This window comes from Triturus cristatus, chromosome 3_2 (assembly GCF_964204655.1).
Source record: "Triturus cristatus chromosome 3_2, aTriCri1.1, whole genome shotgun sequence".
NCBI classification, from domain to species: domain Eukaryota; kingdom Metazoa; phylum Chordata; class Amphibia; order Caudata; family Salamandridae; genus Triturus; species Triturus cristatus.
In genome coordinates, this window is record NC_140584.1 from 86,279,070 (window position 1) to 86,297,204 (window position 18,135).

Below are 18,135 nucleotides of genomic sequence, written 5' to 3' on the forward strand. Positions count from 1 at the left end.
GTAAATCAACCTAAGACATAACGATTAATATTGATTTGACACCATGCAGCCTTGCTCCTTCTGTTCAATGTTCTTTTTGTCTCTGTACTTGTCGTTTTCAAATGATTTCGTAACTAAGGTCCAAACACTGGACTATCACTGCTGTATCGTTTATTCAAAACATAAACTAAGTTTAAGAATCGAAAATGTGGTTATGCCTTTGGTTGATTTACTAATGTAACATATAATATTTGAGGTGCGCTACCATATTTCATTGTATTCGTGTCGGGGTCTCCATACGGGTGGATCTGATTTGATTTGGATGTAAGTTTCATACTGTTATGATTGGTGGTATCATTCTTATGTAAAAGTACCTGGTTTGTGTGCAGCATACTACCCTACTCCCCTCCCTTTCAATGACCCAACAGCCTTTTAATTACATATTAATTACCATGGGTGAAAGTTTTCTCTATTTAGTCAATATCTGTGATTATTTACAGCTTCAACACAATGGCTATACTGGAAGCATTAGCACTTGCAATAAATATCTACATGTCGTGTTTCAGCTTGTAATTGAGCAGACCAGCCCAGATTTGCAGTAATCACCAATCCATGGAGTACTAGTAACACCAAATGACTATTGTATGTATGTATGTATTTGGTATTTGTTAAACTCATATCACCTATAGGTCTCATAGCGCTAGCTGCTATTCAGAGAACCAGAAGAGGTGGGGCAAAGAGCTAAAATTGCCAGGTTTTGAGGGTTTCGCGAATGTGTTTGTGATCGGTTTCCAAGCGAAGATGTAGAGGCAATGTGTTCCATATTTAAGGAGCAATTCTTGAAAAGGATCTGCAACCGTTCCTTACTGTGTGGACCTTGGGTACAGCTATAAATTGTTCATCGGGGTCACCATGTACTTTTATGGACAGGGTACACAATTTCTCTTTTAGGGGTGTCCAGTGTACTGTGGATCGCTGTTCAATAATTCCAGATGTTTATGCCTTCAGTGTTTTATAAATAATTGTGGATTAGATAAAGAATGGAAGAGTCCAAAGCGATAAAGGTGTTGGGATTCAATGAGCATGAGTTGGGTTACAAAGGTAGAGAATTTATGGAAAATAATGATAAGAGGGACTGTCCACAATTTTTTTGTCACCGAGAAACAAAATACAGCGTTAACGAGAACGCCATCTGGCATTCAAGAAAGATGGCCTTGATGGGTGAAAGATGGATATTAATGCTTGGTCTTACAGCAGCATAGTATGTGGTGTTCCCATATGAGAATTCTAGAGGTTTACCAGCTTTTGTCATAAGGGAGGATAATTCCAGTTTTAAGAGTGCCATTCAATTTGTCATTGGTGTCTACAGACTTGTAAGGATTATGCCTCACCTCCTTAAATGTGGGTGAGGAGTCATGGTGCTTTAAATGATAGTTTTGTATTTGGAGGTAATATGTTGTGCCCGTATGCGGTTTGTGGCAGGTACACAGAGGTTATCTAAGAATGGTTCACTACTTAAATTAAGGGAGTGTAAGGTCAGAGGACGCAGTGTGGAGTACCTTTGGCACACCATTTCACAATAAGACCCGAAACCGAAGAGCAATCTTATCACAGAGAGAGGCGCCCATCCCAGCAACCGAGAGCAGCTGCCACCTGTCTTAGTGGCCACAAAAATATTACTTGAAGCTCACTTGAACTTATGAGAGCACAACATAACCTTGAAAGAGATACTGAAGAGCGGTATAGTGTACATGTGACTTCTGACAAACGTAATGGTAAAAAGAGGCATCTCCCACAATGTCTCATTCGTAAGTGCCTGGATGGATGGTGTAACTGGATAATAATATTAGTAATAATTATAATGCTAATAGTAATACTTATAATATTATTAGTAATAATAATAATAATGACGACAATAATAACATCAATAATAATGCTGTCATTAGAATTGTCAGGGAGAACAGTATTTGTAAGACGTGTAGTCCTAATAACTGTATAGACATATCATTTTCTAGTATTATTACTGTTTATGAGGAATTTCCCACTCATTCACCTTAATAACTGTATGGCTCAGGTGTTTGGCACAGGGTTACAGCCTCTTCCCCCTCTTTGTTCTTAATTTCAGCCTGACCTTTATTGTTAGTGATGCAAATGCATTAGCAGCTTGCTATGTGATTGGGAGCCCGTCTGAAACAAGCCAGCGGCATCAATATAGATCCTGTGAACAACCATCCACTTAAAATGCAAGTTACCATCACTGTAGGCGGGGATTGGCGCCTGTGATGGGAAATTGACAAAAGAAGCCAAGGCCTGCTTGAGCACAAAGAATGACCAATTGCTGGATGCTTGTGGACATGTTGAGAGGGTTATATCAGCGTGCAAACTCCAGATTCCGGGATGATATCTTTCACAGTGACTTACTGCACAACCTAAATCCATGTGGTGGTTCAATAAAAGTGCTCGTTGTCGCGAGGCAGTCTGCAGCGTACAATGCTCAGATTCTGATTGATGCACTCACCCAGTGACGTAGCATGCGGCACGAGTTTTGGGGGTGGTGGCCGCCCCACCGCTCTTACTTTCCATCTCGGGGTGGCAATTGCAAGCACCTCCCCGCTCGCCAATGCGGCCGCTGCAGGGTTGCAAAAGGAGCTACATCCCGAGAGCAACCCCTGGCTCTTCAGAGCGGCTGCTGCGGGGCAGTAAACGCAAGGACCGCCACGGGCGGCCGAAGGGCCAGCTACGCCATTGCTCTCAACCATGAAAAAGACGAGAAAATACAGCTGACAAGAATGAGAAGCTAATCTTCTGTTCTAAAACCTCCAGACCACTCAACACCAACCACGGCTGCTGGAAACGGTCCCAATGTGAAACAGCACAGGGATTCCATTTTGAGTTTTTTTTATGACATGCAGGCATCCCAGTTTCACAACCAATGCACCCAACACATTGGCATTATGGTATCTGAAAACACTTGTTAACTTTTTCTTTATTTTAATACGAATAACATTTTCCATTTGATTTTAGGTAAACTAAAGCTTGTAATACTGTATAACAGTAAAATTATATATTTTCAAAAAAATACAGAATTCAACTTTAAGGTCCATGATCGATGAATATGTTAAAGCAAAACTCCAGTGATTATTCAATTGACTTTCAGTGTCAGACATGGAACATAAGGGCAATGTGGCACAGCAATTTTAAAAATCTAATTCACCCCATGCCAGTACGGTATTAACAAAGATGTATTTTACTATTTCAAAACTGGCTTCAGTAACAGTCTGGTCTGATCGCATCTATCTATAAAGTCACATAATGGAAGCAGCACACTGGTTATGTACAAAGGCGCCTTTCCTAAAGCTCGATTTGTGAATGGTCTGGTTCTCGCAGCAAGTGGAGGACACTGGTGACAGGAATGGCTCGTCTCACAATGTGACTGGAGTAACCAATGGTCAAGGATGTGAACCATCAAACCATTTCTGCACATTTAATATGCAGATGCTCTATGATAGCATTCTGTACAACGTTTTACAAAATGTGAGCAAAGGGAACATTGGCGCTTCGTCGAAATGACAGAGTTCTGGGCACCGAATGTCAACCTTCGCTCTGGCACCTTAGATTTTGAGGTGAAGTACTTAATGTTGACTGGAATATTTCCTCACCCCTCCATTTCTTAATCCAAAGTGAGTTGACCCCCCCCTAGGTTCTTCGTCTGTATTTTTTCATAAGTATGGTGTATTTTATTCCCTCTTTCGGGTGTAGATATTCCACATACCGGGAACATCTGTTGAATAGCAGTAAAAAAAGGCAGATGGTTGGGCTTCAGCTGAAGGAGTTGGATAAATGTGGCGGTAGGTCAAATGTCTGAGGGCTGTGGTGGGGCTAGGGCGAAAGAGCCACATCCTACTAAAAGGGAGCCCTTGGGCCTAGACCATGAGGGAGATGGCTGAATAGGGAGAAACAGTCAGTAATATTTCAACAGTTCTGGTTGTACTGTTTCTTCAAAGCAAGAGACCAGTGCATCCCTGGGACGCCTTGCTGCCAGCTCACTTTCATTGGCACTATTGAACACTGCACGGTTTTAAGCGGACACATCGTGGCAATCATGGTGGGGCCTTCGGTTGCCAATACCTGCTGCAGCTCCTGCAGCAGCTGAGAAGTATTGTTGCCTACCCCGTCCACCCCATTCGCCCTGTTTATTCAAGAGTGTGAGTTGGCAATGCATGGCCACCGGAAGACTCTCGCTGCAAGGTTGTTCCTGTGCAAAAGACACTTGCAACACATTCCGAGGCTACGGCCAATAGCCCTCCTACTAGGCAAACTTCAGAGTAATAGATAAAACCGCAGGCAGGCGGCGCCCCTCACATCTGTCAGCTGAGACATGAAACAAGCTACTCAGATGTGGGATAATCCAACCAGCAGGTCATCAAATCCACATTTGTGTACTGTGGAACAGAGTGATATTTACTTACACACACACACACACACCTCTGCTGAAGGACATTACAACAGTATCTTCCCTTTGACTTAGTTGAGAAGGGCACAGCATTGTGTCTGTTTTGTGTGCGTAGATGGATTTGAACAGGGCGTTCTCTGTTTCCATGTCCAGGCAAGACATCCTGTCTACATGATTCCTTGGTTGATTCTGTTTGTGATGAAACTCTTCACGGTCGGCACCGGATGCACATCATTTTGATGTTTCCGGCGTTCGATGAAGCACACCAGGCGCGAGGTGTCCAGGGGAATTTTTGAATAGCTTCCGCTGTGGGGCTGAAGCCAAGGGTGCTGCAAGCAGGTGCCCACCATTGGCCTACGCCGGAAGTCCTCCTGAAGGATAACATTGATGAAATCCCTGGCATTATGACTGATGTCGCAGAAGTAATCATGAGGAAAACTGAAATCCACCCGACAAATGTTCAGACAGGTCTCCTCTTTGCTTTCGTCCAGAAATGGGGACACCCCACTCAGCATAATGTACGTGAGGACTCCTATGCTCCATATGTCCGTGCTGAGGGATACTGGAGTCCCATGTATGACCTCTGGTGCTGCAAACTCTGGGTTTCCCAGGAGGTGGTGGATGTGGTAATGTCCCGTGATCTGTACGGCATCTTCCAGGTCAATCAGTTTAACCCGCGGCACAGGGATCCGCAAATCTATTAGCAGGTTTTCTGGCTGTGGAAATGGAAAAGAAAGAGAATCGGAAATCAGTTCACGTTTCTTAAGACCTGGCAAACGTTATTCATATCTGTTCATTTCTATACATTATTGCATGAACGGTAATGACTAGGTGACTGATATACATTGGGTACACCCAACATATATAAATCTATGATAGGGTGTTTGACTGCACAAAATGCAAAGAACATTTCTCAGGTATTTCTGAGAAATATGGGTTTCATGATCATATTAACAGCCCCCAATCCACTTTGTAGAGTTTTTACCATTGTAAGGACCCATAGGACTATATGCCAAAGCTATCTGAATTAGGTGACAATTTTTGCAACAAAAATGGCAAAATATGTGGCATTCTGTTTTAGTATTATTTTAATCCATTTAAGCCATAGACACATTTTTAATAAAATTGGCAAATAATTCAGCAAATGCCAAAACCCAAAATTACGCCCAAAAATTACAGTAAAAAAATTGCATAAACCCACTGACCCTCACCGTTGTACATTGTTTCAGCAACACTTTATTCAGTAAAGGTAAACCTAAACGTTTTAGTTACAGTCAGAGCCCATTGTTGGTTGCAATCAGCTTTTTCAAGCGAACGACCCTAAAAATAAACATGTAATATAAAAAATGCATAGTGAGTACTGTGTAATATGGCCCTATATTACCATATTGGGGTTCTGGGGACATTTATAAACCCCTCTGGTGTCGGTTATGGGTAATATATATGAAATGTTCCAATATGTTTTCTAGGAGAAAATCAATTCTTCAAATCCTTGTTCTGCAATTCAAAAGCCTTTTCATCATGCTGAACATTGACATTCTAATTTTCAATTATTCAACTCCGTTTCACATATTTCCAGATTGTAGCAGCCAAATTCTCATTCAGTGCTTGCATAAGAAAAGAAATACAACAAGCATTTGAAATGCAATAGGTCTCACATTTGCGAGAGTGTAAGCTACTGGCATTGTAAATGACAATGCCTTTTATTGATATGTTTATATAATTAACACATAAATAAAAGACATTCTCATGTACAATGCCAATAGCTCAAACTTGTAAATGCGAGACCTATGCAAAGCAGCGTTCGCCATTGTCCCGGGCTGCTTCGAAAGTGAAAGGGCACATGGCGCGCTGAAAGTTGCAGGAAAACATGTTGTGCCTGCAGTAGGAGAAACTACTTAAAGAAAATAGTGCTTACAGACTAAAAAAGGCTCACCGTTTAACAGCCGAAGTAAAAGGGACAGTCCTCATGGAAGGTTACGAATGAAGACAAGGCGGTACTAAGGAGGGATTAACAAACCTATTAACACATCAGAAGCCAGCATTTACGAAGGACAATGAAACAAGCCAATGACAAATATGGGCGGAGAGTGGGCGGGGCTTCTATTCCATACTCCAATACAGCATGGCTTGCAGAGCAGTGCATGCGTTGCCCAGGCTCGACATAAAAATAGTAGGCTTGCCAAGCCAAGATTTATTAGCTTTGCCAAAGCTTCTTTTTAGTAGGCACAGACCCATACCTAAGTGCATGTGAATTACATGGAGAAAAAAAACGAGAAGTGATCGTTCACATGCATACAAGGACCAATGCACATGTTGTAACAGTTAAGTGAATTGGAAAGAGATATCAGGGCATGAGTGGAGGAAGAGAAACCTCCAATAACACAGACATATCAGATCGTAGCCACTAGGTGTATTTCTTTTGTTTTGAAAGAAACTTACTTATGGCTAGCCTCTATGCTCTCAGACTTTAACTGAGAATTAAACTTGGAATATCATAATCTGCCTCATACAATATCAACTTTTATTCTGGAAACCTACACTTTCACAGCTATTGGTCCCTCTTAACATCCACAAAAAAGCAAGCATAAAACATTAATGTCAAATGCATAAAAAATCAAAACAAAACACCAGTTTTGTTGTTCCAAATTAATAGAGCAATCTCTATAAAATCAATGTTGTAGTAGTTTCTTCTGTTGTATTGTGTATAAGTGAGCATAACCTGGCACCCTTACTCTGAAAACATTTGAAAAGTCATTGCAAATTTTCTTATTAATTTCTCAAAAACTGCTCAACTAATTTAGCTCATACTTAGATATCGACCAATTTAGAATTTCAGACAAATTTGCGAAATTGTGAACAATTTTGTCACAGTTGCTTTATCTTTTCCTTTCTAGGTTATAATTCAGAGCGGAGTGACATCCTACCTATTTGATAAAAACATTGCAAAGGTAGCAATCCAAAATAAGGCTGCACGCCAACGGAGGATATACACCATCTTATAAGTGGTACCGCAAGTGAGACTTCAGTGAAATGCAAACACAGTTTATAAAATGCTAAGGTCCTCTGGGATTGAGTCATGTGTAAACTTTACACAGATCCATTGTTTTCCCACACACAAATTTTGCAAGACAAAAACGTGCAAAATTTGTGTAGGGAAAAACCGCAATAGTTTTGCAGTTTTGAACGTACTGATTCATGTGATTCTACAGGGTTTGCACCCGGAAACAAAATAACCATGGGAGTATTGCTGTATCCTTCTACCAGGGTACTCATGATGTTCCCCATAGTCTCTTTTTGTGGAAAAAGTGAATCTTTTCTATGGTGATCCTCTATACCTCCACTCTCATACTAATGCAAAGCTTGCAGAGACGACTTGCGAACCTTGAGATGTGCTGAGGTAAGATGTAGCTCACCACTGAATGAAATTTCTCATTATCCCCTTTATTCGCCTTCAGTCTAAAGGACTTTTGAAGCACAGTCATTGGTGTATGCTAATTTAGCCAAATCTGGATGAAATATTTTTTGATTTACCAGTGGATACAGATGCAGTGAAACTTAAAAGCCACAGAGGAGGAGTTTAAAAGCACAGGCTACATGAATCTAAAAGGTCTCCAGTTTGAATCCCTCGAACTGTAGGTTTTTTAAAAGCCCAATCATATGTGGGAAAACAATGAACTGGGTCACACAGTAAAATAAAGACTGGTGGCGCAGATTAGCAAATGCAGTTATTTTTTTTTTTAATGTCCGCGACCCTTCCAACTGGCACAACAGAGGCTGCCCTGCATTTCAATCCCTCACCTTGATATCTAAGTGTGCCACTCTGCAGTTGTGTAGATACTGTAAGGCCTCCATGGTGTCTCGGATGAAAAATGCCACCTTCTCCTCCATGAGTTCATCGTGATTCATCAGGTAGTCAAGGAGCCTGCCATCATCCACGCTGAAGCACAACAAAATATAAGCAAAGTATATCATACAAATGAACAAGACACTGGCTGTTAATCTTGGAAAGTTATAACATAAAAGTATATCTCTTAGAGGGCATGCATGAGCTATATATAGGTTTTGGTGCAAACACGTCTTGTCTTCATCGTGAAATTTTTAACTGATTTTATAGTTAATATAAACACTTTGTTTCAAGATTATGTGCCCATATTTGAGTTCATTCTACATCATATCATAATGCTGTATTGCAATAACAATCAGAAAAAGAAAACATGTATGACCAAAGGTGGAGAGAGAGGATTCCATAAGGAGTCGTACTATGAACCAGCTATTCTGAAATCCAGCAAGAAATGCAGGAGAAACAATTTTTCATTAATATCACAATAGTGCTAACCCTACTTTTCAGGGCAGGTTAAAGGATGCAAACCATCACACCCAGTCTGTGGCATGCTTGGTCATTGGGTCCGCTCAGGTTTGAGTACTGCTCCCACCATCATATGGGATATTTTTGTCCTTACTACTCTTGTAAGCAAAACAGAGGGGAAATGTGATGCAATAAGAAATATGAGGGAATCGCTTTCATGCAGAGCTCCGCCCCCCCTTCCTCAACTGTGGCCATCTGATCATCGTGAGTATGGAAACCCTAGAGTTCGCCATAGTGGGAATGTTGTCATCACCTAGCTGATCAAGTATAAAAGACAATTGTCTAAGAGTGGGAAATGCTCCTTTAATTGATTCCATCTGTTACAAGATAAAAATGACTATGAGGGAATTAGTACATCCCTGAACATTTTAGGAATACATAATTCCTAAAGCGTAAGAGACGGAATGAATTAAAGCAAAACATACATTAACCTTTTTCATACGAAGGAGGATTGACCAATACAAGCATAGGACTCAGCACAGAAATCCTTTGGGCACATCTTATTGGAAAGCCCCTTAGACCAATCACAGCCCACTTCATTTACCCCTTGATAGCATGCATAAAGAATCAAGAAACATACGAGGTTGGATATTACCTACTAGTAAATATGATTGGATGAAGATCACTGCAATTAATTCACTTTAAAATATACATACTCAATATAAAATCTCTTTACAATTTCTAACCGTAGTTGTAAAATAGAGATAATCATTGATATTCAAAGAATCTGTGGCAAACTTATCAGATGAACATTGGTATTTTTCGGTATAAGTTACAAATAAATAATTGCACTGCCATCTGGGGCAGACTTCTAATTCCTCCATGTCTATAGTAACGCAGGCACATTGCTTATGCTTACCTTGCGGTGTTTTGCAGTGATTGTGAGGTGTTCTGTGGAAATGTTATAAGTTGCTTTGGTAATATGGCGCTTTATGCAGACTAGTTGAAGTGGTTATCGGGTCTGATGTGGCCTAAGATCCCGAAATGGTATTAAAAAGTGTAGAATGCACTATATTGTAGTCTGATGTGTTGTGGTGCTAGTCGTGAGACATCATCAACAGCACAATTCAGATAGGGACGTTCTCTTTGCGTGGTTGTGAGGTGTGGCTGGAATGGTGAATTTCAGTGCTCAGGGAGGAACTGTATCAATCCGAGTAAGACCCCACTGGTCAAGGTGTAGTTCATGTGTGTATCATTGTAGGTTGGAAAGTGATATTATGGACAATTTCTTGTGTGTATGAATACTTTAATTTCTTTAGAGGAGCAGACAAAGTTAGTTGTTGAAATTACTTGCATTTGTTTTGCCTGTAAATTAAAGAGAGAATACAATCATGGAAAATTGTAAAGTATGGGGAGCCGCTATAAGGAGTGAAGTTTAACGTTACAGTGTGCCACTCTGGGATTGGTTGGTTGGTGTGAAGCCGTACAGTAATTCGGTAGCTATGTCATAGAGAGCTGCGTGGTTATTGGTTGCTAACAGCAGACAAGAACTGTGGGTAAAGAAATTAGTTCCTGGTTTGAAACAAATAGATTTATTGCATCTATTGAAAAATTCTTTAAGGTTGTAGGAGGCATGTTTAGGGGAGATGTAAGGATACCGCTTTGTGAGGGAGAAGAAGTACCACCTGAGGATATGCCATATGACAATAAATGTAGGACTCCATGCATGTATTTGGCTAGACAAACTTCGGGAGGGACAGCTCATTGTTGATTTAGAGCACGCCTTCAACTCGGTGCACTGGCATTTCTTCGGTTAGTGTTCGAGAAGATGCAGTTTGCTCAACATTTCGGAGGCTGGGTTTCCCTTATTTACTCTGACCTGTGGGCTCGAATCAGGGTGAATGGAGCCCTGTCGTACAGGTTCCCTGTCAAGCATGGCATGAGACAGGGATGGCCTCTCTCTCCCCTCCTTTTTGCCCTTGTGGCAGGGTCACTTGCGAAACTTGTGTGGATGGACGCCAGACTCAGCGGGTAAGCGTGGAGAGAGGGCACAGAGGACCGTGTGTCTCTATACGCAGATGACATGCTTTCCTTTCTGTGGAATCCAGGCAAGACATTCCCACGGCTGATGGAAATACTTGAGATTTATGACAACGCCTTGGGCCTTAGGGAAGATGGTCCTGGTACCCCTGCGGGAGACACGTTTGGGGAAAGACCTCAGTTCCCGCTACAGGGGGCGAACGACCACTTTCGCTACCTGGGCATGATGGTGGCTCAAACGGAGTGTCATTATCTGCAGCTTAATATAGCCCCGCTGGGGGACAGAACTCTGAGAGATATGGGGAAGTGGTTGAATCTACCCCTCTCGATACCGGGCAGAGGCACCCTCTTTCAAATGGTGGCCCTTCCCAGGTTCTTATATGTACTTCAGCATTACCCCTACCCATTGACACCAGCCTTTTCTGCGGATCTCCAAGACCAGATCTCTGCCTTCTTGTGGGCTGGCAAGACCCCTAGGGTATCCTTTGTGAAATGCCGCTCCTCACCGCATGGGGTGGATTTAGGCTGGGCAGATGTGAAACTACAGTACTAGGTGTCTCAGCTCATCAATACTAATGACTGGTTTCGGGTTGACAAACGACCTGGCCCATAGGCTGGAATTGGAACTACTCTGTCCTCATGGGTTGCTCTCATCACTGTTCAGCCGGTCTCTCCCCTACTCTCTGCCACTGGTTAGTCGGATTCCACTCCAGTGCTGGTACCAAGCCATCTGTCACATGAGTTGGTATGGCAGACTCACTGGGGCAACACCTTTGTGGAATGGCATCTGGTTGTCTGGATTGGCCAGTTTCAGTGCTTGAGACCTTATAGGTCTCTCCACACTCGGGGATGTCTGGGTTGGTGGGCACATGAAGTCATTCCAGGAGCTGGAAGAGGAGTTCGGTCTGCATAGTTTCCAATTCTACAAATAACTTCAGTTAAGACACACCTAGGCTTTCCTGTTTTCAGTTTCTATTTTTGGAAATTCTGGTGGTGTTTTTTCAGTTTTTTCAATACCTTAAAAAAACAGTGGTTGTCAGTGGTTACATATTTTTGCGTCATTAAAAATAACAGAAACTGTGTTTTTCCGGTGTTTATGGAATTTTAAATTAATTGTAATTATTGCTTGCTTTCTGCACTAATGGTGCATGTGCACAGGGTATATGAGATCCAAATACATTTTACTGCACCAGAATGGACTACAAAGTCAATAACATTCTTCATTAACTCTGAAGATTGTAAAGATGCTTTTAGCATACCGTCTAGCAAGTGACAAGGAACTCTTACAGGGAAGCACTTCAGCTCAGGTATCGATTTTGACAGACCATCATAGAACTTGTTCACATACTTAGCTGATTACTGCAAATACAAACAATATCACTCCAATCTTTATTGAACTTGGTAGGAACTTTTTTAAGCAGCATTCCAAGCGACACTGCGCTCCATTTTTACTAAACGTCTGGTGTCATGTTTTCACCACAATCTCAGATGCTTGGTGACAACATTCTTTTCACATAAACCTGTCACTACATCTTGCATTGAATGTTTTAAGCTTGGGGTGTTGGGAAATTCACTTGCAATCAATACTGACTCACTAGAAAAGTGGGCTGATGTATCAAAGGATTTCACCCATTCTCTGTCCTTGGGTAAATGTGATGGTACACATTAGGAAAGATTCTTATGAAACCAGCCATTTTACCTATCAGTGAAATCAAATGTAGCCAAAATATCAAATATGATTTTGATATTTTCCGATTCTCTACAGTTTAATAAAATAACTAAATAAGACCTAAAAGATGCTTCTAAACACTGCATCTTTAGACCAAAGACCACAAAACATATAAAAGCAGAGACAATGTTTTAGTGACATCCCTAAACAACAAACCTCAAGCAGAATAATGTTAGACCAGTCTTTCTTGATGCTACCTTGTATAACAAAGTTACATTGTATTGGCCCCTTCAAGAAGAAATAAAAATGTCTTTCACTCATCTTTTCCTTTCTTTGAATGGCACTTAGTTTGTGGTTGCAAAGGTGTTTTTTCAGTGTTTATATGTTTACACCAGTGATAGCTATTTTCCTTTCGGTGGGGTTTTATCAGTTATTATAGGTTTAAACCTAAAACCAGATAGCCTAGACACACCCTTGATACATATAAGCCACAGCTTTCAGCACGGGCAGCCACGGCCAAAATAAAGTGGTTGGGAAGAACGGTGACAAATAATAATTAAAAGAAAACACTTACCTCCTGCTCCCACTGCCGGCCGCCTCTGACTACAAGTAACTTCTTGAATGCAAATTTAAATTAATGGATTTTTTTCCCCATAGATTTATATAGCACGAACTAGAACCGAAGGTAACCGAGCGTGTTACATGAGCAGCAGGTGCTTTACACACGGACATAAGTTGAATAAGTTACTCTGACACAGAAACTTGAGAGCTAGTGTCAGATGTTTCACATTCAACTTAGTGGTCAGAAAATGGGTTCTTTTAAAGAAAGACATCCACGCAGTGAATCGGATTACTGACCAGTTAAAAAATCTTTTGCTATGCACATTTTACATATGCCAAATAAATTCAGAATAATAAAATGATGTCACGCTTTGTCAAACTTGGCACTTACACTTCTACCAGGGAAACTTGTGCTAGATTTAAACTCAAGCTTGCAAAGTGAAAGCGAAACTTTAAAGTGTCGGCTGTAAACCAGGTACAGCTGGAGGCGCTGCAACGCATGTTGCCATTTGGTAGCTGCCTCCCTTAGTGCAACGCCTTCCCTGAATGCCCCAATTTTGCTGCGAACCACTTACTCTCGACAACAGCCCCTGCAAATTGCTCTCCCCCTGCAGGTGCTCTTATTCTCCACCCTGTACACCGTCTCCACCTGTGCTGAAGCCCCCTCTCTACCCCATGCCCCCATTAATGCTCCGGTCTCACTCGAATACAGGCTGCCTCCAGGTTCTGTTGGTCGATAGTCCTCTGGGCTTATCTGCAGATGCTCGGCAGAGTTCGTAGCCCCCAGATCCAAACTGCCACATCTTCGGGGCTACGGGGATGCTCCGGCTACAGAAGCCAATCAGAAGAGGCCTGCTGGGCTTCATTTTGAGGAAATCATACTGTTTAAAAAAAAGGACGCAGGTATCCTGCCCCACCCCTGCTGCTGTTATTGAGCACCACACACCCTTTTCAGGCACAGAGGTGGGCGATACAGCAAATGCACAGGGAGAGCCAAGCTAAAAACAAGCAAAGGGTCAGGCTGGGCTCTAAGAGGTCCTGCACGACCCGATCCTTGAAAGTGTTTGGCACATGAGCGGCTGTCGGTGAGACACTCAGCCTCCCTGACGGGGAGCTGTGCTGGCTTCCCTCTGTGGCAGGACACTGCGGTTGACCCAAGGAGACCAGAGGAAGGAGCTGAGAAGCAGACTAGAGATGAGGAGTGCAAGGTCTCCATCTCGTGAGGCAGCATTAATTTCTGGTGAAAGAGCAGGCTGTCGGTGGAGTGCGAACAGACCGGTAAATATTCCCTGAGGACATCGAGAGCCACGGGGAGTAACAACAGGACTCCCTCCCCCTCAATAAGGCAGCATGAAAACTTACCCAAAACACGAATGTGAAAACACCCACAGTTGCGCCTCTCTTCCGGAAGTCCCAGACTCCCAAGGAAATCAAACCCTGCTCTTATGCTATTACCCTGCATGACAGCATCCCCAGTATTGGTGTGAGCGGCCTGGTTAGGCACTCAGTAAGGGACTGAGACCCTGGGGCTTTTCTCCATCCGGCTGTGCAATACAGCTGAGGGGGAAATCTAAGTGTGCAAGGTCTGTTTGGACGGCCAAACTGCCATGCGCACTTACAAGTGCCCACCACTCCTTCTCCCAGACCCTGCTGTCAAGAGAGGATTGTCTGGCCCCGCCCTCGACTCTGCAGCATCAGCTGCTAGTGAAAAATGAAACAATAATAAAGTTGTTTTAGTATCATCTTATCTTTTATGTTCTGCAGTGGGGAAACGCTCTTCCGTAAATCAGCCTCTCCTGAGTTTAGCCCCTTTGATTGTAAGCTAGTCAATGATGACCTGGGGAGACACATTGCATTTCGCACCTATATAGAACACTTGTGGTCAACACATCGAATTCCTTGGTGACACTTAGGGCTAGATGGGAAGAAGACGTTGGTGCGCTAGATGATGACAAATGGATAGAGGCAAACATGGCTCAGTGTGAGCTATTGATCTCCATGCGCCTGCACATAATCCAATTCAAAATCCTGCACAGGATTTACTACTCCCCTGAAAGACTGAGGTGCATTGAATAAGCCCCTGGACTGGAGACCCTGCGGTGTCGCCACTCCCAGGTTCTTTATACCATGTGCTATGGGACTGTCCTGTGACGATGGAATACTGGGAGGGTATAAACAACACGATGGGCCGGTGCTGAGATTTAGGCTGGAGCTCAACCCCAAAGTCATATTGCTGGGGATCATGGAACGGGTTGGGTGGCCTCGTGCCTCATGCACTCTCCTGGTGGTGGCATACCTGATAGCCAAAACAGAATTGGCCTGCCATTGAAGAGATGCGACTGGCACTCCCTTCCATGAGTGGAAGAGGGGAATGAACTACTGTGTTGTCATGGACACGTTGGTGTACAAAGCACCAGGGGGTTCCCCACAAGTATGAACGTATTTGGGCGCCCTGGAAGGGTAACATGGTTGGGTCCGATTAAATGCTCCCATGGTGAGTTGAAGGGAGCCTCCTGTATAATAGATCAGCGAAAAACATTGATTGCCATTCGTTTTTATGAACCCCATTGTGACTACTGTGTTTGGTTGCGATTTCCTGGATTATAGATAAAGTGATGCTCTATGTCTTCTCTATTGTTTCTGCTATGTGCTGCGGCTATGCAGTTGAAGCTGTATCCGTGACTGCGTCATGGGCCTTTGTTTTCTTTTACTATGTCAAAAATCAATAAACTATCTAAGAAAAAAAATGGCATAAACTCACAGAAAATGAAGGTGCATTGGTGTTCCACGCAATGGCACATTTAATTTGAGAATCACTGAAAATTTGAGAATACTATACAAAATGAAACTGCCTCCTAGACCCGCACAGTATGAAGCAATTAATGCTTGGGAGTGAGCAGCTCAGGATAGGTAGAAAGAAAAATATCATGGGAGAACCAGAAAGGCAGTGTGTGATGCTAGATGGGATGCAGAACAAAAGAGGTGGAGAACCGATATGACAAAGGGAGCTTGATTTTGCCCTGCATTAACAAGCAAAGAGACAGAGACCAGAAAGAAAGAGAAGAAAAAGAAAAAAGGGAAAGAGACGGAAAATACAAGGAGTGAGGACAAAGCCTATCATAGTGACTATAGTGATGATCTTTTGTACACATTATTGGCAATCCGTCCACCCCATATAACGAAGCTCAACAGGAAGGAACGAGTGGTGCAGGTGTCAATGAAATTTCAGTAGTAGCTACAGCACCAGTAAATACAAGTTCTAATGTGATGGGAGGGAATACATGGATCAGTACTCTCATGAACCCGATTGCTTTGAACGCCTCAGATGCACTTACTGTTCAAGTCACTATAGGTCCTGTTGTCCCGCTGTGTAACCCTGGATTGACAGGGAACACAACACATACTTTAGCAGTTCCTAATGGGATGGATTCCATAGGTAACACTCCCATGGACCCGAGAATAGGAAGACCATAACCAACTCCTTTAGTTCCGACTCAATATAATACCTCTTGTGCTGCAAATTCAAATCCAACCATGAAACAGACAGGATTCACCCCTCTGAGAGGGAATGTGAGATGACCGTGTAAAAAAGGGGCACTTTCCTACACACGGGAATGCTCGCAGACCCATTGCTTAGTTTTCAGCTACACTTGACTCAGTAGCTGCTGCTCTGCCCGGCTGCCTCAAAGCCACGGCCTCCACAGACATCAGCACCGAACAGTTTGAGAGCATTGTTATGGGTCATCTTCTGACAACGTTTGTGCCCCATTCTGTTGAGATATTGTTAACACGCACCAGGACCCAACACATTACTAATTGCCAATTGACCAAGTATGAGCAAGCCAGATTACATAACCCTTAAGAAATGTACTATTTTAATTCCTGCTTATCTATTGCCTATTTCTGTACATTATGCTACTGAGGGTGAAGTTGAGCATGACTCTCTCTATGTTGCTGAACTGTGCACCAAGCCAAGGCTTGACAAGCAAGATGTGCCACTACCTGAATCAGATTATGTAATTTTTGTTGATGGTTCCTGTTTACAAAACCATGAAGAGAGCTCAAGAGCTGCCTACTCAGTTTGTACAGTATCAGGTGTGATTGAAGCGTCCTGGCTTCAAGGAGTGTTTGCTGCACAAGTGGCTAAACTGATTGCTGCTATTAGAGCATGCTGTGTTTCAAACCAGCTGAAAGTGACCATTTTCAATGATAGTCAGTATGGCTTTGGTGCCGTCCATGACTTCGGACAGTTATGGTCACACCGGGGATTCTTGGTCTCTTCAGAGTCCCCGATAAGAAACAGAGAAAGTGCGCAATGTTGAAGGCACTACAGCTACCTGCCTACATCGTGGTTGTGAAATGTTCTGCACACAGCAAAGGGGATGATTTTGTAACTGTGAGTACTAGGTACTCTGACAAGATCACCAAATATTATGCCTTAAATGCTTGTACTTTCAATGTTGAATTTCAAAATGAGGGAATGGATGAGATCAATTACAACCTTTTGCTATCCACAGCTGAAACACGGGAGGAAGTTAAGAGACTTCGGCTGGATTAAAGCAGGTTGTGTCAACAGCGATGGAGATAACATTTGGATTTTAGGAGATGAAGACCTGTGTTGCCAGACAGCTTGTTACCCCCTATGGTGAGACATTATCATGGACCTGCTCATGTAGGTAGAGAGGATATGGTGCCTCTGTTTTGGCAGGTTGAGACTGATGGCTGAAGGGTTGTGTCACAGGTGTGTTCTGTGTCAGCGGATGAATGTAGGAAGAACTGCAGTAAAACTGAGTCACATTGGCAGATCAGGAGGTCCCTTCAATAGAATGCAATGGGACTTTATCGAGATGCCTGTGTGTAATGGACTCAGGTATGTCTTGGTGATTGTGTGCATCTTCTTGCATTGGGTTGAAGCTTACCCGTCCAGGAGAAATGACAGTCTCACTGTAGCAAAGGTGTTGTTGAGGAAGTTAATTCCAAGATGTGGGTTCCTGATTTCTCTGGAATCATTCAAAGGAACTCATTTTGATAATGAGATCCTGAGAATGTTGTGTGCAGCATTGCGCGTGGAGCAGAGGCTACATTGCAGTTACAGACCTGAGGATTCAGGCATCCTGGAGCAAG

At 42.8% G+C, this 18,135-nt stretch overlaps 1 protein-coding gene across 6 annotated transcripts in view; it reads right to left on the bottom strand.

Annotated features, from left to right (window-relative positions):
• Positions 1-2,935: 2,935 nt before the first annotated feature.
• Positions 2,936-18,135, bottom strand: part of KALRN (kalirin RhoGEF kinase) — a 1,569,312-nt gene continuing 1,554,112 nt past the window's right edge. For 5 of the 6 annotated variants that reach the window (XM_085647304.1, XM_085647302.1, XM_085647305.1 and 2 more), the window contains 2 exons: positions 8,234-8,372; positions 2,936-5,148 (listed from right to left, as the gene is read on the bottom strand). In XM_085647304.1, coding sequence (XP_085503430.1) covers positions 4,600-5,148; positions 8,234-8,372 — 688 coding nt within the window. In that variant the 3' untranslated portion in view covers positions 2,936-4,599. The remainder of the gene's footprint in view (positions 5,149-8,233; positions 8,373-18,135) is intronic. The other variant, XM_085647309.1, reaches the window with a different exon arrangement.